Source organism: Bombus impatiens, unplaced genomic scaffold (assembly GCF_000188095.3).
Source record: "Bombus impatiens unplaced genomic scaffold, BIMP_2.2 scf_0640, whole genome shotgun sequence".
Classification (NCBI taxonomy): Eukaryota; Metazoa; Arthropoda; class Insecta; order Hymenoptera; family Apidae; genus Bombus; species Bombus impatiens.
In genome coordinates, this window is record NT_177059.1 from 538,668 (window position 1) to 560,424 (window position 21,757).

The following is a 21,757-nucleotide window of genomic DNA, read 5'->3' on the forward strand; positions in this document are numbered from 1 at the left end:
TTACGTTTACGTATGTTTACGTTTTCTTGTCTTTCATGCGCCGAATTTGACAAATTAAAGTTAATCTATCTACTAAACTAATAATTTTTCGACGTAAATAGGTTAATACTTTTCTGTGGGGAATATTCTACAAAGTACTCTACTGTATCGATTAATGTATTAAAAGTACGTCAATGACACTTACTTGCTTATGATGCCTAATGAAAACTTCGTTAAATGAGGAGAAAAAAGAAAAACGATCGCTATTTTGAATACACACACACACGACGCGTTCAAATTAAACTCGTAAAATATTTTGATTCTATTCCTACCGCAAGAGTGCGCAAAGAGCAATATGAATCATAAAATCAAATGTATACATTGTACATGACATGCATAATGCGCATAGTATATACATATGTACATACATATTTCTGATTTAAAAAATGTTGATTCTATTTGTGCAACAAGATTCTCAATTATATTACAACAGCTTTAAAACTAGTATGCTTAATTTAGAAAAAATGTTTATGAAATCTTTATTTGCAATTCTTGATCCTTTTTGTAAATTGTGAAAAGATAATTTTGGACTTTTTGAGAAAATTATCGAGGACATATTACTTGCAAATATATGTGTATATGTATCTCAACATTAACGTTTATCTTTTCTTGCTAAATACAAGAATAATTTTATAAAATACAGATACATATATATAGCGGCCCATAGAAGATTTCTTTACCGCCATCTATCGAAAACATTTACAAATCACATATATGGACATGCAGGAAATCGTATCGAGTATTCCGTTAGTACTTAGTACCAAACATTGATACCGTGGCGTTGTTGTTGCAATGCAAAAGGTTTGCATGTCGGGCGGGTCGATTAGATGATGTAGAAATCGAAACTACAATCATTTTTGGCATTCGTACCTGTGAAATACGTTGCACGATAAAAGGTGAATGTATTCTACGTTTTTCTAACTAAAATGGAAAGTTTCGAATTAATTCATTGCGTAAATATTATTACATGACAGATGGACATTCTTCATTGAATTCAGTGCAGAACGTTGTAACATGAATATTAATTATTGTGTTACTCATATCTATACCACATTTTTCAATTTTTAAATCGTTTGCTTTTTCATATCTGCGAATATTTATTATTTATATATATATATATATATTTATCACGGGACAAAAATTGACCTAAAACTGACGTCATAGAACAGAAATCAATAATCGCAGTAAATCCGGTTGAAGTTCCGTTAATAAATTTCGTGAAACCTGTCAAGGATTTTATAATCCTAATAATGATCAAAATCTCTTCGTACAGCCTCAAAGTTTTTTGTTAATGTTATATTGTCGAATATTGTTTAGGTGTTAAGAAAGTAGCACAATGATGTCTGACAGAAAAGCAGAACTTGAAAGAAAAAAAGCCAAACTTCAGGCTATTAGAGAAGAAAAGGAAAGACGTAGAAGAGAAAAAGAACAGAAAGATGTAAGAAATTTTTATTTAAATTTAATGTTCTTAATCATTTTACATGTTTATGTATCTCTTAAAATTTTGTATTAAAGGTTGAGGAAGCTACAGTTCGTGCTGCAGGAACGGATAAAGATCATCGGAAAGAATTGGATGCTATGCTTTCATCCTTGGGTGTAGCACCAGTGTCAGGTAAATAGTTAAATTTTAATGTTATGTTTATTTTAGTTTCATAGATATTACTTTGACACAATTTATTTTGTTCGCAGATGTCTTATCCAGTTTATCTAGTATGAATTCTTTGACTCCAGAACAAAGCGCTAATGCTACTCCTGATGCTAGTTTACAGCCATCCAGTATAAATTCTGCTCAGAGGTATTTATATTATATTGGATAGTTCTTCGTATATTTTATATAAAGATATATATTGGATTATTTAATTTCTATCATTTTTTTGATAGCAGCAGTGCTAGGAAGAAGAATCGGGAACTAACGATTGTTTCTGTAGCACATACCAATATTCCTCCGAAAGAACCAGTTGTTTATACCAAACAAACACAAACTATTCAAACATCGCACACATCTCACGACGGTGAGTCACTATATTCAATTTTTAAATAATTGCACTTTTGTGTTGCTCTTAATTGTGAATTTAGAACTATATATAATCATTTAAAACATTTTAATATTTGTGTTACGCTAATGTTAATTTAATCGAATTAAAATATCACACGAATATAAGAAAATATAATCTTTTTGACGTTTATAAAGAATGAATTGATTATAATGAAATATATGTTATTATTATATATTTTTTATTCAGTCACATTTATATATTTAGTTATTTATTGCATCGATTGTTAATCCTTTGTATTCTAAAATTGTCAATTTCATAATAGATTCATTTAAATGTAAATTTATATTTCTTCATAGTAAAGAATTAAAAGCCAAAGAAAATTAGTAGTTGAATTACAAAAAGAGTAGATCCGTCCGTATATAAAAAATTTTTCTCACAGCTTTTTATAGAAAAAGTCAACTTTTAGTAATTACTCGATCACGTATGATTACATTTATTTACGATATAAGACATTTAATATATCTTTACAATTGTTATAATTGAATAAAATTCCCTATTACTATAGTTTGATGCATTGACGAATAGATGTAATCCAATGACACAAGAAAGAACATTATCAAGCTTGTAAAATAACAATAAGGATTAGAATTATTTTGGTCTCATAATATTTAGGCATAGATAAAGATAGTGGGTTATTCAATGATAAGTGCTGATCAATTATCTGATTTTAATTGAATTTTCAATCCGTTTTTGTTCTAAGAAAGCAAACGTTTTTATAAAAATGTTTTTCTATAAAAAATTAGCTATTCTGTGACCAAGATTTTGGTTGGATCGGTATATTCATCGATAAATTCAAATCAATATATATTTGTTAGTTGGTATAGTAGGTAAAGTTAGTAAAGTTAGTAAAAAAATCTTACACAATAAGATTTTTGTAAATAAGGATAATTTTTTCATCCTAACTTATAGCTTGTTTTCCTCTATGCATTATTAAAGATTGAAAATCATTATAGTTGAATTTTGAAGATTAGGAGATATTAAATATCTAAATTTATTAATTATGTTCACAGAAGAATACAAAGGATTATAAAATGTTTGATACCTTTTTAGTATTTTGAAAAATGCTATCACTTTCACATATGCCTATATATGGTTGAATATGGTAAAGTGGGTGGTGTATATAAGAATGTATATTTTTAAAACATATATGCCATTACTGACAATATTAATAGGTACCTAATACCATAGCCAGATGTAATAATACATACATTGTGTAATAACACACAACCAGTCACATTATTTTATTTGTGATCTTGATTTTATTGTGATAATAATGAGAATTGGTTTACTTATTTATGTTGTATTTTATGATTAATTTTAACTAATGAGGAAACTTACATATTCTTAAAGTTTGTTCGTACTTAAAAATAGCATGTCACATATTTGTAGCAATACTGGTGTTTTATTTGTCTATTTTTTTATTGTGTGTATTAGCTTTTGTTGAACTAAGTTTCCAGCAGTTTTCAACACTTAAAAAAGAATAACTATAGTCATGAATATAAGATATCTGCTTAAACAGTTTTTGCATATATTAACAAGTGAATTCATTTATCTTTAATAATGTTTTGTTGTTACCATTAATAAGAATAATAACAAAGAAGATTGTGCTTTTAATGTAAATTTAATGTTATTGAAGAAATAATAAGTCTATCGTAATATTCAAGTATATTATGTAAGGGTATTCTAACAATTATATAGTGGATGTTGTAATGTTTTTATTTGTACACTTTTACATACTTTGTAGAAGAAGTATTAGTAGAAATGGATAACACTTAACAAAATCGGGTTATGGAAACAAATATTATTTTTCTTGGTGATGGAAACTATTTCCTTTTTTTATTTTCACTTTCGTTTTATTAAACCGCAATTTCAGTTGGTTATGATTCTTAATCTTTTATTTATCTTGGAATTTTCTTCTTAATTATATAAACATTTATAAAAACTGTTGAAGAGTTGGGGTTTTTTAATAATTCCATTTCTTATACCACCTACTTTACTACAAATTTTTTGAATTATTCAAATACTAAACAGTAATATTCTTGAATATATCATTCTTAAAATAAAACATAATTCGTTGAAATATATTTTTTTATAATAAAGTTTACTTTTTTAGTGTTTCTAATAATAAAGTATTATTTTATTTATGATTGTTAAACTTAAGAAAGATATTTGGTATAAAAATGTGGGATATATTACGTGTTACATGCGTGTCCCGTTACCTAACTGAACTTGCGGCATTATTAAATATACGCGTATTCCATTGTCTTGCGATACAAACGGTCAAATCAACTGGTGTTGGACATAAGGACTGTCCGCATCTTCTTCTGCATACACCATCTACTCCTCCTGTTCAACAACAACACCAACTCACTCTTACTCCGCAGGCTACTTTGAGACTGACTGGTGGCGTCCCAGGAAAGGTGGGTCTGCACCAAACTACCTATGTATGTTCTGTCTTCTTTTTATTACCTTTCCTATAATTGTTGTACAACAATATATAATAGAGGTAGATACACAGATATCTATATTCGCAACAGAGGAGTGTAGAATCAAAACTGATAATAGTTTCTATTTATATTAACTTTTATCAACTTTTCTATTCGTATTTCTATGCAGTATCGGATATTATCAAAATTGAACCGAACGATGATTATATTTGATTGATTCTACAATCTCAGTTAATTTACAAGTATTGTATATGGAGATAGATATACAAGATATATAGATGTATTGAAATATTAAGAATTTAGAAATTTCCCATTTTAATCTCTGAATTGAGTACAATAGAGAGTAAAGTTGAGTTAAGTAAAAATATTTTCAGCTGTATTAAGTAGAAGAAAGGAATTTTTAAAGAATATTAAAAATTTTAGTTTTCTAATATTATGCAGTTGTAATATATATATTTTATCTATCACTACCATATACAACGTCCACTTGTTCGCATAAATAGGCTTCTAACATGCTTTATATAATTTAATTTAATAATATACTAACAGTCTATTAAAGTTATACAATATATTAACATTAGGCGTCCTGTTTGTTGGGAAAATTTAAAGTTTATTACAACAATAATTTAGTATACCTTGACTCATATGCGCTGGCATTAAATTTATTATAGCAAACAGATAGATGATTATTATTGATGCTTTAATAATTTGTGAATATGAATATTCGTAGAAAGCAATATTGTTTTAATTGTAACAATTATTATAATATATTAGAAATCCAGTTACTTAGTATTTTGTTTAGTACTTAAAAAGGGATATTATGTTCAAAAATGTTTGTATGTCATGTCTATTGTTTTTTATCTATTATAGTGTGCAAAATGTAGTGCATTATAAACTTGTCTAGTACTCTAACAAAACTTTTATTTCGAACAATTTATAGCAAAATTTATTTCTGAGAAACTTAGGGGGGTGGAAATAAGTGTGACAAGGAATGTAAGTGAGATATTGAATATTGCTTATTAAAAGCATCCATTGGTAGTCACATTCGATAAGAAATGTTTTATAACTTCTTGTTAAACATAGTCAGTACAAAATTTAAGAGGTGTTGAATTACGGCAAAGATTGAAATTATACTGTTTGAATCGTACTTCAATAATGCAAGAAGTATTGAATATGTATGTTTCCTCTTACGCGTAGGAACCGCAGCACAGCACAATATAAAAATTTACAAATCTATACCCACCTAACTACATTCAGCGTATAAAATTCTTTTTTTGTTTTTCTTTTTCCTTTTTTCCTTAGTACAATTAAAACTTCAGTTCTATTTAGTATCTAACAAACGATTATAAGAAATAACTTATTTTTATAAAGGCAAATATATTTTTACCGAGCACGTGCAATATAAATTTTAATAAGAAAAAATGCTATAAATGCTTTGAAATAAGTTAGTAAGAATGAAACATATTATTTATTCCAATTCCAATTATAGACATTTGGCGCAAAAGTATCGTATTTTGTTTTCTTTTTATTTGATTTTTTCTAGATATTTTATTATCGAAACTTTTTTCTCTTAAAATGCTTATAGTCTGAGTGTAGAGAGGTGCTATTAGTGTAGTGCATTCTTAAAAGATTGTAACTAAGTGCAATTTTTTTCCCTCCTCTTCTCAGCTCATGCATTCGACTATTACGGTAAGTTATGATTTCTCTTGGTTTTCAACAAGTTTTAGGTTCAGATTTAGGTTTAGATATATTCCATTTATTCTCTTAGAATTGACAATATGTAAAATGTAAACGAGATACAAATTTAAAGCATTAGGACGGAATAGATATGTAAAAGATGAATTCCATATGCGAAAATCTAAATTTTTAAAATTATAATAAATTTGAAAGGTAAGAGAACCATTACATGGATTAGCTAGTAAGCTAGAGAATGCACTCTCTCTCTCTCTCTTTTTCTCTCTCTCTCTCTCTCTCTCTGCCTCTTTCTTTCTACCTTTCTCTTCAGCTCAAGTATTCATGTAAAAGTTTAATAGCGAAGTGAGCTATATTTGAATAAAATTTATCAATATTGTAGACATACAAAATGACTCTCCACCCAGAATCTAGAATATCTTCGCTACCTTATATCTTGCTTTGGACTTTTTGGCTCTTTTACTTCTTATATCAATATTTTTTTTTTTATTGGTGTATTCTATCTTTAGTTTCTGTATTTATGATTTTTTTGAGAATTTATCTGACATCCCGATTCTGAAACGGAAATATTTTAACATTTATACATTTATGAAAGCATGCACTATAGATACTTAAATGAGAAGAAATAAACACGCATAAATGTATAAATTTTACATTTCGAAGTATAATAATACTAAATACTTGTTAAAAATTGGAAATCAATTTATATGCAAAACACAATGTACAGAACACATACGAAAGATTATTGTACAGAAGTTGAATTGCAAAATGTAATTCCATGTTTCCTTCCACTTTAAATACATAGTAAAAATATTTAGCCTTTATATTCGTCAGCGTTAAATAAATATATTTTGAAAATTTGTAGACTACCTTTGGAGTACTTAACTATCCATTTACAGACAGAGTTAAAAAATTCTATCGTAAAAAATTTAAATTTTGTATTTTATTTATATTTCTATTACGCTTAATGATATCTTTTCTATTAACCGAAATATTTCTCGAATTATAACATAATTATAGTATAGAGTAATCCTTGCCAATTTTTTCATTAATACAAATTTTTCGCACTATAAAAGTTTATAAAGTAAACTATAGACATTTTTAACATTCTGATATTTGATAAGATTTTATAATAAAGAGTACACTTAAACAATTTATCGAATTATTCGATATTGTTTGAAACTGGGATTGTCTGAAACAAAAAATATTTTATTGTGTGAATATCCATTGACAAATCTTGTCACAACTTAACGCACCTTCCAGAGTTCTCGACGCGATTTCACGGTTATAGTTTTCGTAGTTACTTGGGTTACTGCAGTATACTAACATGGGAGCGGGTAACATATGGTGTTAAAGTTGGTAAATATTGTATAAACAAAGTTTTCTTTTTTTTTAAATAGAAGAAAAGAACACACAGCAACGAGTTCTGTGGCTTGAGCTTTTAGTGTCGCAAAAGTTCGATTTGCAGATGTTGCTTTTTAACAGCACGGTTTCGTTTTTTGTGAAAATGATATAGCAAGAAAGTTCATTGAATTAGTAAATATTAGAAATTGTTTGTTCACATAGAAATACATTTTGTGAAAATAATACGTATTTCAAATGTTATTAATATTTTTCTTCCGATAAAACGTCTCTTCGTATTATTTAAACTTTGTGATAATACTTTTCTTTTAATAAAAGCTATTTTTATTTCATATCTTTCAAACGGATTGGAATATGGTGAATTCATTCATGTAAATTAATAATAGTCGGAGATGTCAGTCTATTATGTTAAAATATTTCAATTTTGTCAATATTCTTCGTCTTCGTCTTCGTTTCTTCTTCCCTCTTTTTTTTTTTTTTTTGTTGTTGTTGTTCTACAAAAACTTATTTCCCAAAATTTGTAATATTGCGTTTTACGATGTAATCGATTTATTAAAAAATTACTATTCCCTTAGATCGTTAAATTAGCGACGTAGTTGTAAATGAATAAAGAGATTACAGTATACGTATATATGATGATTTTTAACTGAAGTTTGTTGAAAAGCCTAAAGGGATTGCAATTTCGTAAGATGTACGTGTATCGTCGATTTAATTTGCAAAAATTAATATTAGAAAAAAATGTTATAAGAAATGGATTTATTAATTCAGTATGTATATATTGCGAAGATGACGAATTTTGTTATAAAATCAAATTTAATGGTATATAATAGGTATTTTATACAAAGATCAGAAAAAGTTTTACATTATTTATCGATCCCTTTAGAGCATAATCTTGTTAACAAATACGATGATGTTTATAGGGTATATTACTATACTATTTGCATGTATATAAATATATTTATAATTAATATTATCGTCTCCAATCCAATATTACCATTTCAATCTTTCTAGCTAATTGTTGATGTATCTTGCATGATAAAGGAGAAAACATTAACGAATAGATCTTATACGTAATTGTAACTGTTCGATCAAAATGCTAATGGATTCAAAATTAATCGATAGGCTATTTATAGCGTATACTTCGCGTGCTATTTTTTTAGAATAATTAACAGGTTTTCTTATATCCATGAAGGATATGTATATAAATATATTTTCGTGGCATACATCAATAATTTTCTATGAGAGACGTGAAATTAGATACAAACATAACTAACATGATAAAACACGTGATTGATTGACATTTTCTTTTCCCTCCTTCAAGACGAGTACAATCTAAATCCTGGTTTAGAATGGGAGGACGAATTTACAGGTAGGTAATCCTCTCTAGAGACGATTCACTCTACCTAATTAATATCACCGATACAAGGATTATATTCATTTTCACAAAATTGCATTCGACCAATAATTTTTTGTTCGTTTTTTTTCTTCTATTCAGTTATTGTATTTGTATGCACTGAAAGGAGGGAACTTGTACTATCAAATTACACTCGAACTTGCTTGATAAATCATCAGATTGTTAAGTAGTTTTCTATGGTTTTGTTTCATAATTGTAAAAACTTGCTTCATTTGTCCTGCATGCGTAGATGTCATACATACAATTTTATGGTTTTGTTCAATCATTCGTCATATTTCACTACGCATGATCGAAGTACAATATAATAAATCATCATTATCATTTTCATTTCGTTTCTCACTTAGAGGCAATTTTCTTTTCTTTTTTTTTTTCTTCTTTTTTTCTTTCTTCTTGAAGTATAAATATGAACTAGAACATTTTTTTTTAATATTTTTTTTTTGTTCTTATATAAATTACATATTCTCTAGCTGCTGCATGAGACTTGGGAAGTTGCGTTAACATATCACAATTTTTGTATTTTTATTTTTTGATTCTGTATAATCTTCGATGTTCAAAAGTTGAGGAGAAAAAAGAGAGCTCTATTCGTTAATGGGTACTGATATTGAAAGCATTTATGAATCGATGTTTTATATACCTACAGTATAACGTAACGTATACTTCACTTAAAAAATCATCGATCGATCTTTCATTTACTTCGGCTCATTCTTCCATTTCATCTGCATTTATGCTAAAACGAAGGGTGGAGAGATATGTTTTCGGATGATTTTCATGTCAATCGTAAAATATCTCAGATTAAAATCCGATTTTTATTTACGTAATCCACCAACAAGCAGTCCACCTTCTTATACATACGTGACTAATGTCAATGCATGTGATTCAACCTAGTCGCCTCTCCTAATATCTGTATAATTTTTCATCTTTCAATCAGTTATTATTCTTATATTATTGTTTGTATACACATACGTAACTTTTATACGCTTTTACGAAAACTTTTGAAAGAGAGTTGCATCCCTTAAACTCGACGCTTTCACAGTTTCTTTATTTGCAAAAAGTTTATTTTATTTTTTGTGACGTTTCAATTACATGGTAGCTAATACGTTTCAAAGTCAAGCGTAATAATCAATATAAGAGTTGCACAACTTGCACAAATATACGAATGCATCGCGGTTTTGCTCTTTACTTTTATGCATTTCTGTCCTAGTTCGGATTTTAACGCGATAGGTTCTTCCAATTATTATTTTACGTAGAATATCTTGTAGGAGATGCCAATGACGTTTATCATGTAGCGTTACGAGATAGTATAGCTATCTTTTTCTTCTTTTTTTTTCAACGTAGAACATTCGAATTCTTAAAGTAGGGCATTTGCCAGAGGTAGATAGATATATCCAAGTTAGGGTACTCGTGGCGGAACCAGCTTATTCACCACAGTTTTGACATTTGATGATGGCCAAGCCGAAGACGAAGAGAACAGTTTGCCGCATATGGATGGTTTCCAAAGCAAGCTTCCTCCTGGAATTCTTCCCCATGGTTTACCACAGGTTAAGGAAGTGCAGCCAGCGGTCACACAAGTGGAGCAAGAAAAGGAAAAAGAAAAACCTAAAGAAGGTGATTTTTCTTTTGTCTTAAATTATACAACACGGAGCCTTTCGTATCCGAATATTCTTTCGATCTTCGTTGAAAGTAATCGAAATAGTTTTTACCGGGATCAAACTATATAATTAATTATATAAATACTAATTTACAGTACAAGAACTCAGCGAAGAAGAGAAACAAATGATTATACTATCCGAAGATTTTCAACGATTCCTCGATCGTACTAGTAGAATTGTGGAAAGGGCATTAGGAGAATCCGTTAATATTTATAGCGATTATACCGGTACCATGGATGGCGAAGATGGAATGTGAGTAAAGATAAATGTTATTTAACATCAGGATTTAGTTATTCTAATTACTATACATCAATCATTCGCTAATTATAGGGACGAAAAGAGTCATCAGCGTTTGTGGTTGAATCGATGGTTCTTCTGCGATCGATGGTCTCGTAATCGTTGTGTGACCTCGATGGATTGGTCACCTCAGTTTCCGGAACTTCTTGCAGCCTCCTATAACAATAACGATGACACTCCAAATGATCCCGATGGGGTGTGTTTGGTTTGGAACACAAAGTTTAAGAAAACAACACCGGAATTTATTTTCCATTGTCAGTCTCCGGTCATGTCGACCACGTTTGCAAGATTTCATCCTAATTTAATCTTAGGAGGTACTTATTCCGGCCAAATCGTTCTCTGGGACAATAGAGTACAAAAGAGAACTCCTATTCAACGTACTCCACTATCAGCAAGCGCGCATACTGTAAGTCGTTTGATAAAAAGTCACTTTACTGTCATCGGTGAAATTTCAGTCCAGATGAATTTTGTTTTAATATCGTCGTCGCCTAACGTTGAATGATAATAACGATTTAATTGCATTTATTTAACTTTATTGATCTGTAAAATAATATAAAATGTACCGTATAAAAATGTAAAGGATGAAAATTTTATCCATGATGGTGTAAACGTGACTTGTCTCGACGATTGCTTTCGATGATCGATATACATATCTTAGTTCTTATCCTCAGCATCCTGTATATTGTCTAAACGTTGTTGGGGCACAAAACGCGCACAATTTGATAAGCATATCGACCGATGGCAAACTGTGCTCCTGGAGTTTGGACATGTTGTCACAGCCGCAAGAGACACTGGAGCTTCACACTAAACAATCGAAAGCAATTGCCGCCACTTGTTTGGCGTTCCCCCATGGCGATGTTAATAACTTCGTTGTAGGCAGCGAAGAAGGAACTGTATATTCCGGTAAACGAATTTCGTGAAAAGAAATTAAATTAATAATTAACCTACAAACCGTTCTGACTCTCTGTATTTGTTCGATAGCTTGTCGTCATGGTACAAAAGCTGGTGTATTAGATTCTTACGAAGGTCATCAAGGACCAGTTACAGGAATCAGCACGCATGCTGTACAAGGTGGAATAGATTTCTCACATCTATTCTTGACATCGTCCATCGATTGGACGATTAAGCTCTGGAGTCTTAAGGAGAGCAAACCTCTATATTCTTTCGAGCACAATGGTGATTATGTTTATGACGTTGCGTGGTCACCGACCCATCCAGCTCTGTTTGCCGCGGTAGACGATTCAGGACGATTAGATTTATGGAATCTGAATCAAGATACCGAAGTACCCACCGCTAGTATTGTGATCAATGGTTCTCCGGCTCTTAACAGAGTTTCATGGACACCGAGCGGTTTACACGTAACCGTTGGCGATGATACTGGAAAGATTTGGGTGTACGATGTTGCTGAGGTAATATTACTTTTTATTAATCTAGTATTTGACTAATTTAGCTTCGTAAATAATTATTTTAAATTATCGATATATCGTTTAATTCACTCTCTAATTATTCTTCGACATCGAAAATTGTAAATATATATGTTTCTGTAAATATAGCATCTAGCGCATCCAAGAATCGACGAGTGGAACAAATTCTTGTACACTCAGCAAGAGTTGAAACATAACAAAGCGGACGAAGAACTGCATAAACTTAATTTAAGAGAGCCTACTTCATTAACTACCATACCTCCGTTGCTAGCGACATGTCCCCTCAGATAATTTTCTTTAGAAATTATTGATAAGATCGGCTTGAATACTTTAAATTTAAAAATCAAATGAATTTATAAAATATCTATAATCCTAAAAAAGAACTTAAGAGAAGCAAAAGAAAAGTGTATTGCACTAATTATAATTTATAGGTGTATTCTTAATTAAGACACCTTTATTCTGTATAAATTATTCAACAGCAAAACTAACGTATTAGTACTTCGTTCGTTCGTAATTGCTGTGTATCGAAACGGCTACAGAGTCCACGTGTCCAATAGAAATACCTATCTATATAGAGCAACTTTAGCTCACAATCGGTAGCTTATTAAGGATGTGTAGAACATATCTGTGCATGTAAATAATAAAACGCTATTAAGCACGAATTACGAAATCGACGAATTACAGAATACGAGAACGTAATTAAGATAAGAGACTCGACACCATCGGATAAATTGTAATATGATATTTTATTCTTCTGAGTTTTTTTTTCAAAATATACATGTATTATTTTCAGAATTAATTTTCAAAAATGTAAATTCTTTTCACGCTAACGTTCTTACCACTAACATGTGGAAAATAACACCAATATTTAAACATTAAAAAAATTCTAAACATTCATCTAATTTAGTACGATAACTTTTAAATAATTATATTATTATTTATATTCTTATAAAAAGTTTGACGTGATATAAACCTCATCATTTTTTTGTAATGTGTAATTTATAGCATAGCAAGAATAGTAAAATTTATTGAACGAAGATTATCGTCGATTAAAAATGTAAATATAATATTATCCTTGCGTTATAATAAACTGCTGGGCTTTATCTAAAATGTGATACCGTTGTATAGTGCTATATCCAAATGCGTACTTCAGCTCGAGTCAAGCATGTTCTAAAGTATAAAATTTTTTTATAAAGGAATCGTTTAGCTTACAATTCTTTACATACTCGGTAATATTCTAAATACAATCTGATATAACTTTGTTAATTGTGTTTTGTAATGCGTATTTTTAAATTTAAGTTATAATAAATAATAATTATTATAGTAGTAGATAAGTTAATTATTTTTTTCAGTGATGCAAATAAAACTTTATTTAAAAAATTCACACGTTAAAGTTAATCCACGTATTTTCAGATATAAAGTTAACCCATATTACTTGTTTCAACAAAAATATAGAATATATAGCATATAAAATTGTAATAAATTTTATTATCAGTAACAATAATTCACTTACCAATTGAACGAACGACCTAAAAATATAATAAAGCGCAAAATTACGTACTTTTACGAACGATTAAAATCATAAAAATTTTGATCGTTGTTTAAGTTGTTCTCAAGTATATCTTTTAGACCTACTGAAATATGCCTATAACGAAACTAATTAAGTGACATATTACTTTTATAAAGTATTATTTTATGAGTAAGTAAATTTTATTAGTTGCCAGGTGTAAAATGTAATGCATATGTATATTATTATATGTGATTTTCACTTGGAACATTATTTTTAGTTATATTCGAAGATCCAATCGCAGGCGTTGAAATTTTAACGAACTCTTCGATTTTGTCTCTTATGATTCTAAAAACAACAGAATCCTAAATAATAAAAATCAAACATATTCATTAATATTATTCGATAATATCAATCGTATTCCTACATGCCTTCATTGAGTCTTGGCAATCGCTTGCTATTAACAACTAGCATACACATACATACATAGTACTAATATTCCACTTGTTAATTATCGTGCAGAAGTAACTTTATGTACAACGCGTACTCTATCGTAGTTAAACAAATTCGTTGAACGTATATATATACAGTGATTAGAAAAGGTATTTGCACAACACTCTAACTATTATTGCATTTAGACGCTGTTTGATTAGGTCCTGTCAGAGGAGGAGTAAAATGAGAGGAAAAAATAAAAGGAAAGAACAAAAAATTATAAAAGGGTTCGCTTTTTTAAGAAATACGACGCAACAATAACCAACAGGCTGACAAAAATTCCAAAAATTATTTCTTTTTTATGCGTATAAATTAATAGCTCGATGGAGAATTAAGACATTCCCTTCTGCATCACACCGAGGCCTACTCTTACAAACCAAATATCTTATATTTCGTATTATTTAGTAGTACTTTTACACGAGGATAAAAGTTTGATACGTATTATGAAAATGCTATATAGAATCTGATAAAAAACTGATAAAAGTGCTTTATTGGAAAAAGAAGCAAATACTTTTTGTAGCCACTAAACTTCTCGAACATTATTCTTTGACCGCTTTGTTACCCGTTTCTGTTCGTCCAAGCACGATCTGTTTCGTACATCAACGATATAAATAAAAAGATGAAATCACAGATACGGTCGAAGAAAAGAGAAAGATTAAAAAAGAATGTGTAGGTGATCGTCGAATGTTTGCCAAACCCATGCTATTGCAATCGATATACATCAAACTATTCTTCAGGTAATTGGAAGAAAAACTTTGGTCTATAGTATCAAACGATTAGAAATCCTATGCTACGAGGCGATTTACGCGATTACTCGTCGCCGCTGTTCGCGATTACTCATCCGAATGTGAATCCAATACTATTCGTTTAATCGTTACAGATACAATCGTATTACTATTACAGCTAGACATTTATTCTATTCTTGCTGACTTCTCGTCGTTATCGTTACTGAGCAAAACGTATTGTTCTCGTGTAATTAATAACTTGTGCTGTCCATTTACTAACAACGTGGAACCTCTTCTTATGGTTCGTTTACCTAGTTCGATCGCTTCGTGCGTAAACATCACGTTGTTGTAAGCCTTCACGAAAACCGCGAATACGATTGTTATACCGACTAGAATTAATCCGTACGAGGTACAAGGTGCAGCAACGTCGCTAAATGTTGTTGCTAAGTAGATCCATCTGCGGATAGAAGGTGTCAGTTCTTCGATACCCTCTTCGACCCACATAATAGGAAATACTATGTCGGGAAAATTCGACACCACGCCGATGTATGGTTGGTGTTCCACCTTTAGGTTTAACTGAACGCGCACTTTTCCTTCCAACGGCACGCCAAGTTTCTATAAATCAAACAAGTTGCGCTGTAGTATACGCGTTATAGATATCGATTATATTAACGTTACGTGGCTTATAAGCTACACACATTCATATGTTATTTTTTAAATTCTATTTTATTTCATCATCGATCTTATAGTATTTCGTCGACGTATTATCATTCCAGCGATTCGTCTAACGATTCGTTCGTGACGATTAAGAGTTTATAGATTTTGGATCGAAGCAAAAAATTACAATCAATTGTAATCTTTTCCTCGTTCTTTTATAAGTAAACAAGAGATTTCGTTCATGGAGGATTAAATTGCATTTAGCATATAATTACAAATCTGATATTATTCGTCTTCTTATACGATACTTTTATTTCTTTTTTTTTTTTTTTTTTTGTTGTGAAAATTACTTACCGGTTGAATTTTAAAGTAAGTTTCATGTATGTCCCGATTTGGTTTTAATCCGTGCACTGCGTCTAATAACTTGGGATCAGCTTTGTAGAAATGCGGAAAGGAAAGGTAAACAGGTGCAGCTGAAATATTAATAGTAGTTTAAGTAATAATAAAATGAAAGTTTGCTGCGTGTTATATAGATAATTTCGTTCTCGGAAAATATTTTACGATACTTTTGATGTTTACACGCTCGTAAAAATATAGATATATTCTACCGAATTAATCAAATTTAACAAAAAACAGTTTTCAGTCTGTTTGTTGGGTATCACAGTTACACGCGTAGTACAGTTTAGTTAGTACTTACTGTACTGACAAGGACTGATATTTTGCAATCCATTAAAAGGACAGGTGGACATGTCATCTGAACAGAAGCATTCATTTTCTGGACTAGTTTCATTGGGACGTCCAAACACAGAATCAGGCGGTGTATATAAATCTGCTTTGATTCCTGATTTTTTAACCGGACCACGATATTGCAAAGGTAAAGTGCGACAAAGATCTTTATCCCAAATATATACGATATCTGAACCAGTTTTATCACGGGGTGGAAAAAACGATCCTATGGGTAATAAATATGTTATTATAACGTAACGTACGAATTTGTTATACGTTATACTAAAAAAAAGATATTAATTGTAGCAGTTGGTATTTTTTCGTTATAATTTCTATACATGGAGCACTTAAACGTATTACGTCTAGAATCTAATCGTTTAGAGGTGCGCTTAAATTTATCAAATGTAATAATAAATAATTCGCTTATAGGATAAGCAACGATTGAATTAGTTAAATCTACCTTCTGAAGCTCGAATGGAATCGCAAGGTGAATTTGGCCAATATGGCAAACGATCTAATCCGTTTAAACGATTTATTAATCCAAACTCTTTCATGTCCGTATGCCCCGTAAAAATAGTGGACACTTCTTCTAACGTGCCATTCCTCTGCAATTAAAGTTATCGTCATTATGCCTATCATAAAAATAAAAAAAATTCATTTCGTTTCTTTTATGCGATACCTACAAAATACCGTAAAAAATAATTAATTAATCATATTTAAAAATAAACGATCGATCTTCTATATTTCAATTTTATATCTTTTATCTGTACTTTAATCGCATACGCTACATCGATCGCATATTTTTGTAATTACCCCAAGTAGAAGCCCCATTTGACTCATGGGACGTCTCGTTTTCGGAAAAAATTGATGTGCGATGCTAACTAGCGGATCGTCGTATCCAAAAACAAGTTGTTCGGCAGTTACCGGAACAAACGGCGTCATCCGCATTCCTCCCAAAAACATGTGTAATCCCAAATTAATAATTCGAGGTAGTCCTTTGCTTTGTGTCGACAACGTCTGAAAAATAATGCGACGCACGCCAGTATCAGATAGAAAGTTCTTTCGTTGAAATCGTTTAGATTTTGAAACGCGTTTTCGAATGTGTCGATATCTGCATAAAAGCTATTGTATAAAAAAAAGAAAAATATTTTAGTAAAGTAACGTTAACGACGTGGCGTATTTTTATATTTTACGATATCATCGATAATTGACATTGATATATATTTAAAGCGTAATTATAAAATTCCAGAATAAATCTTTCCACTACTCTCAAATTTGTATGTTATAAGAAAAATTTACTTACTAATAACGGAATGTTTGGTACTATTACTTTAAGGTTCTTGTCTTTCGACATTTCTGGTACAAAGTTTAATATCTTCTTGTGTTGATAACTTACAGTACCATTATTATGGAAAACGATATTTACCTTTTCCATATCTTCTCTGTAAATTATAAGTTTGAAATACTTTAATAAAATATTTTCTTCGGTCGAACAATATAAACAAGTCGAAAAATACGTAATAGTCTAAATTTCGAATCTTAACATAATTAATTCCATCTATATAGAGAACGAATTGCCTTTAGACCTCTTACAAGAAAACTTATAAATAGATCGATCGAAATTATTTTCCGTAAAAAAAATATTGCAAGCATTCTAAAATAATTACTAATTAGACAATTAAAAATTCATCGAACTGCGATTACTACGTGGAAGTATCGATCAAAATATCGAACCGAAATACCACGAGGATTCAAAGCGTGCAATTCCGTTTCTATAAATTGTGAGAACTACAAGTATTTTGTGATTTGAAACTACAAATACTTGTATATTTATAAAAATAAAAAAGAGATATAAAAAAATTTCTCAAATTAATTATTCATAATTCCATAAATCATCGTAGGTTGAACTTATAAATTAAATTTTATGACTTTTGGAGAAAATCGGATAAGATTTAAGATTTTAGAGAAAAGTAAAATAAAAAGTAAAGTATCGTTGGGGTATTAGTTTTTATATTACTTCATCGACGTACTTACTTATATACGAATGGACCAATTTCTTGCAATTTTGGCTTCTCGTTATATTGCAAAAAGTTTTCTGCGTTAGTTACGTTGAATATGTATACTTTTGTCAGTCTAACTACCCCCGGCTTCTGCCAGTATTGAAACGAAAGAGAACCATTCCATAATCGCAGTTGCTAGACGGAAAAATACAACGTTGTACACAGAATAGATGTTGAAACAACTCGATAGAATCTAAAGCTAAAACAAATACGCTAAACACGTACAACTAGTTTATGTACCTATGTTTATATACAACTAGTTAAGTGAAAGCAAAGATGGAGAAGATAAAAACAATCGATACCGCGAAGCAATAAATACGGAAACTGATTGGAAAGTACAATCGGAAATTAATATTGTCGGCGGAACCTATAAATTCCATGTATATAATTTAGCTTGTTCTTCGTGAAAGTTCAAGGCCGGACACGAAATAAATTCCAGTTCTTGTTTATACCAGTAATTCAAGATTTGTACACATTCGAACTGTTCATTTAAACATTGGACATTAGTATTATTTGAACTTTAACTTATATCCGATATCGATACCAACTGCAAACATAAACTTGAAATGAAATTTCGTTAAACGATGTTTTCAATGTCTCGATTCAACGAAGCCGCGAGTCTAGCCAAATGATTGATCTTTTTTTACATTTTTCAAATAAAATTATAAAGCAGTTAGACTCGATATGTAGCTTTAACAAATATGACTGTTCCTCGTGTAGGATATCTATAACGTTATCCGTTGCGCTAACTCTCAGAACCGATTGATATAAAAACTAATGTTAAGAAAAAAGGTAACAATTTTGTATTTGTTACGTTACTTTATAGCGGGTTGTATTCGATAATAAATCATACATGAAAAAATCTGTGATTACCTACCTTTAATATGATATAATCCACCCAAGGAATGCTGCTCAATATGATACCGATCACAAGCGTTAAAATTCCTATGAAAATCGCCGACAATCTACCTGCAAAGTACAAACAAATAGAATAATCGAATTAACAAATCACTTTATCGAAATATCAGTATCAGTTTGAAAAACATTAATATGTCTTACGCATTATATTGTAATTCGCGTGAATTTTACTTCCTTTTTATCGCTTGTATATATCATCTTTTTCCTACTTCAAGAAATGTAAAATAATAATGTAAAGTAGCCTCCGATGAATTTCGATGACATAACATTCTGAATCATAGTAACTATCTCGTTAAAACGATGTATCGTTAGATAATCCTGTTACATTTAGCGTACCCTCGTGACATTCGAATGAGAATCGTGCAATTATTTAACGATACGATAAAAAGGATTTTGTTAAAGAGAAAGTTTCGTAAAGTTTACATGAACGTTTAAATATGAAATGTATATTATAAGAATTAAATGTATCTATGTCTTCATAATGTACGTTGCGTGTCATCTTGTACATTTAGATTTAGCGATAATGTCACCTCGCTTTATGCACTCCTACAGTTTCTACGATTGCGTCTAATACAGTAGAAACAGGTTAAAATTACGAGTAACCATTTCGTAATTTTATGTCGCAATTAGAACAAGATGACTCGAACCTTTAGGAACCGAGTACTTTCAACGATGTTTCATTTTGCGTATACTCGAAACAGGCAAAATGATTAAAGATAATAAATATTAAATATAACATTAAATCGCAACGATTAAATGTAATTAAATAGTTATTGAGAAATGGAACAAACATCTTTGGAACATTAAATTTCAGTTATTCAAACAAGAATAGAGAAAACTGATAGTTTGTTTATACATTTAAGGATCCTACTTTTTTGTCTGTTGAATTACTTAAACATTTTAATACGAAATATAAGCGACTCTGCAAAGTTATATACTTCTTGTACCTCGAATCTTCGAATCTCAATATTTCGTTTGCTGCTTCACTTTGCGTGGTAAATTTGCTCTGTAGCACAGTGTATATGTTCGTCGTTTATGAAATAAACATTCATCTATCACAGAATGAAATATAGTTTCTTATGTGTTGAGTCGATACTGTTTCTTAGTAAAACTTCATATTTCGTATTTTAGTAAGATGTTTTGCAGGTATGAAAGCCACACCGTACGCATAATGCTATCTATAACGGAAAAAGGCGTCTCTTACTAGCAGATATTACGTCGAGAAAGTAGAACGTTTGGATGTTATAGCGATTTCATATAACGAGTAGATATGGATAATAAAGTTTTAGCAACGGAAGATTCCACTTTATGTAATTATAAAATTAGATCGTTTGATTCTACTCTTCTACAAACGTACCACTATACTTCCTATATTATTATTGTTTACGCTTTTAATTAAATTACATGGTATAGAGACAAGAAAATTTAATTCATTTTACTTGTCCGCTATGTACGCCATAGTTTGTATGCCTCGTTTGCTTTATCAGACGATAAGCATCGCGATATTTTCGACGATTCCACTTTTCCCAACCGTTGTGAAATTATTAAAATGACGTCCTTCCTCGTATATTTAAGGTACCAGCTGGTTGACAGACCATTAGCGTTGCCCTGGTAACCTTGACAGGCAAAGTTTCCTCGATATGTTATACCTTCCCAGAACTTCTCTTTCGTCACGTTTTTCCCCGTGTCTCATTATCCTTCACCTTTCTCGCTTATCCCTCACCTTTCTCATTCTCTCCACTCTCTCTTTCTTCGAACGCGTCCCGAAACGAAGTTGATCGCACCGTGCTTTTTGAGTCATTTTCAACCGGATCGTATTTGTCTATCGTTGGAAAATTTCCTAAATTTGACGCAAATACGAAAGAAGCGTTATTCCTCGTAAACGGTGGTTTCTCGTTTCAATGGGTTGTCGATATTTTCTTAAAACGTTAAAACGTTTGCTTCGTTGAAACTAAAGGACGGTACTTCATATCGAGTCATCCTAAAGCTGGATATGTAATAGAAAAATTATATAAATGGTTGACTTGTGCCCAAATATTAATCCACACTTATGATAGTCGCTAGAGTATCCGAAAGGAAAGTTGGGCATATCATCGAAGCAGGATCGACTTGCGTTAGAGTGAAAGGTTACTCTGGGAACGAGGATACGATACTATATTCACGTAATACTTTAAAAGCAACGTATATCGTTATGAAAGTAGGATAATACGTTGAAAACGTACGATCTTCCGTTCATTTAATTTTTTCGACCTGGTGTGCTCGTTTACAATTTACAGATGCATATTTCTAAT

General features: G+C 30.5%; 2 protein-coding genes across 35 annotated transcripts in view; one reads left to right on the forward strand and one right to left on the reverse strand.

Moving 5' to 3' along the window:
• Positions 1–770: 770 nt before the first annotated feature.
• On the forward strand, positions 771–13,704 carry LOC100750084 (cytoplasmic dynein 1 intermediate chain). 34 transcript variants are annotated; one of them, XM_012389258.3, is made up of 14 exons: positions 771–935; positions 1,357–1,477; positions 1,555–1,651; positions 1,729–1,834; positions 1,921–2,051; positions 4,403–4,540; positions 6,212–6,232; positions 8,919–8,966; positions 10,440–10,616; positions 10,756–10,912; positions 10,991–11,363; positions 11,629–11,860; positions 11,939–12,366; positions 12,511–13,704. In XM_012389258.3, the coding sequence occupies exons 2-14, from the start codon at positions 1,376–1,378 to the stop codon at positions 12,670–12,672; spliced, it is 2,172 nt and encodes a 723-aa protein (XP_012244681.1). In that variant the 5' UTR covers positions 771–935; positions 1,357–1,375; the 3' UTR covers positions 12,673–13,704. The 34 variants fall into 34 exon arrangements, with proteins under 34 accessions (XP_012244681.1, XP_012244685.1, XP_012244686.1 ...); XM_012389262.3 differs by having other exon boundaries at positions 10,464–10,616; XM_012389263.3 differs by having other exon boundaries at positions 4,403–4,516.
• Positions 13,705–13,719: 15 nt separating this feature from the next.
• Positions 13,720–21,757, reverse strand: part of LOC100745344 (scavenger receptor class B member 1) — a 39,694-nt gene continuing 31,656 nt past the window's right edge. Inside the window, exons 3-10 of the mRNA XM_003491880.4 lie at positions 19,426–19,517; positions 18,523–18,683; positions 17,792–17,930; positions 17,302–17,505; positions 16,949–17,093; positions 16,460–16,714; positions 16,117–16,235; positions 13,720–15,720 (exon numbers count right to left, since the gene is read on the reverse strand). Of these exons, the coding sequence (XP_003491928.1) occupies positions 15,292–15,720; positions 16,117–16,235; positions 16,460–16,714; positions 16,949–17,093; positions 17,302–17,505; positions 17,792–17,930; positions 18,523–18,683; positions 19,426–19,517 (1,544 nt within the window). The 3' untranslated portion in view covers positions 13,720–15,291. The remainder of the gene's footprint in view (positions 15,721–16,116; positions 16,236–16,459; positions 16,715–16,948; positions 17,094–17,301; positions 17,506–17,791; positions 17,931–18,522; positions 18,684–19,425; positions 19,518–21,757) is intronic.

Bases quoted from the DNA above. Each gene is read 5' to 3' on its own strand.
- LOC100750084 (XM_012389258.3), top strand. From the start codon at position 1,376: ATGATGTCTGACAGAAAAGCAGAACTTGAAAGAAAAAAAGCCAAACTT. The intron at 6,233-8,918 runs GTAAGTTATGAT...CCCTCCTTCAAG, and splicing joins TCATGCATTCGACTATTACG to ACGAGTACAATCTAAATCCT. The intron at 8,967-10,439 runs GTAGGTAATCCT...TATTCACCACAG, and splicing joins ATGGGAGGACGAATTTACAG to TTTTGACATTTGATGATGGC.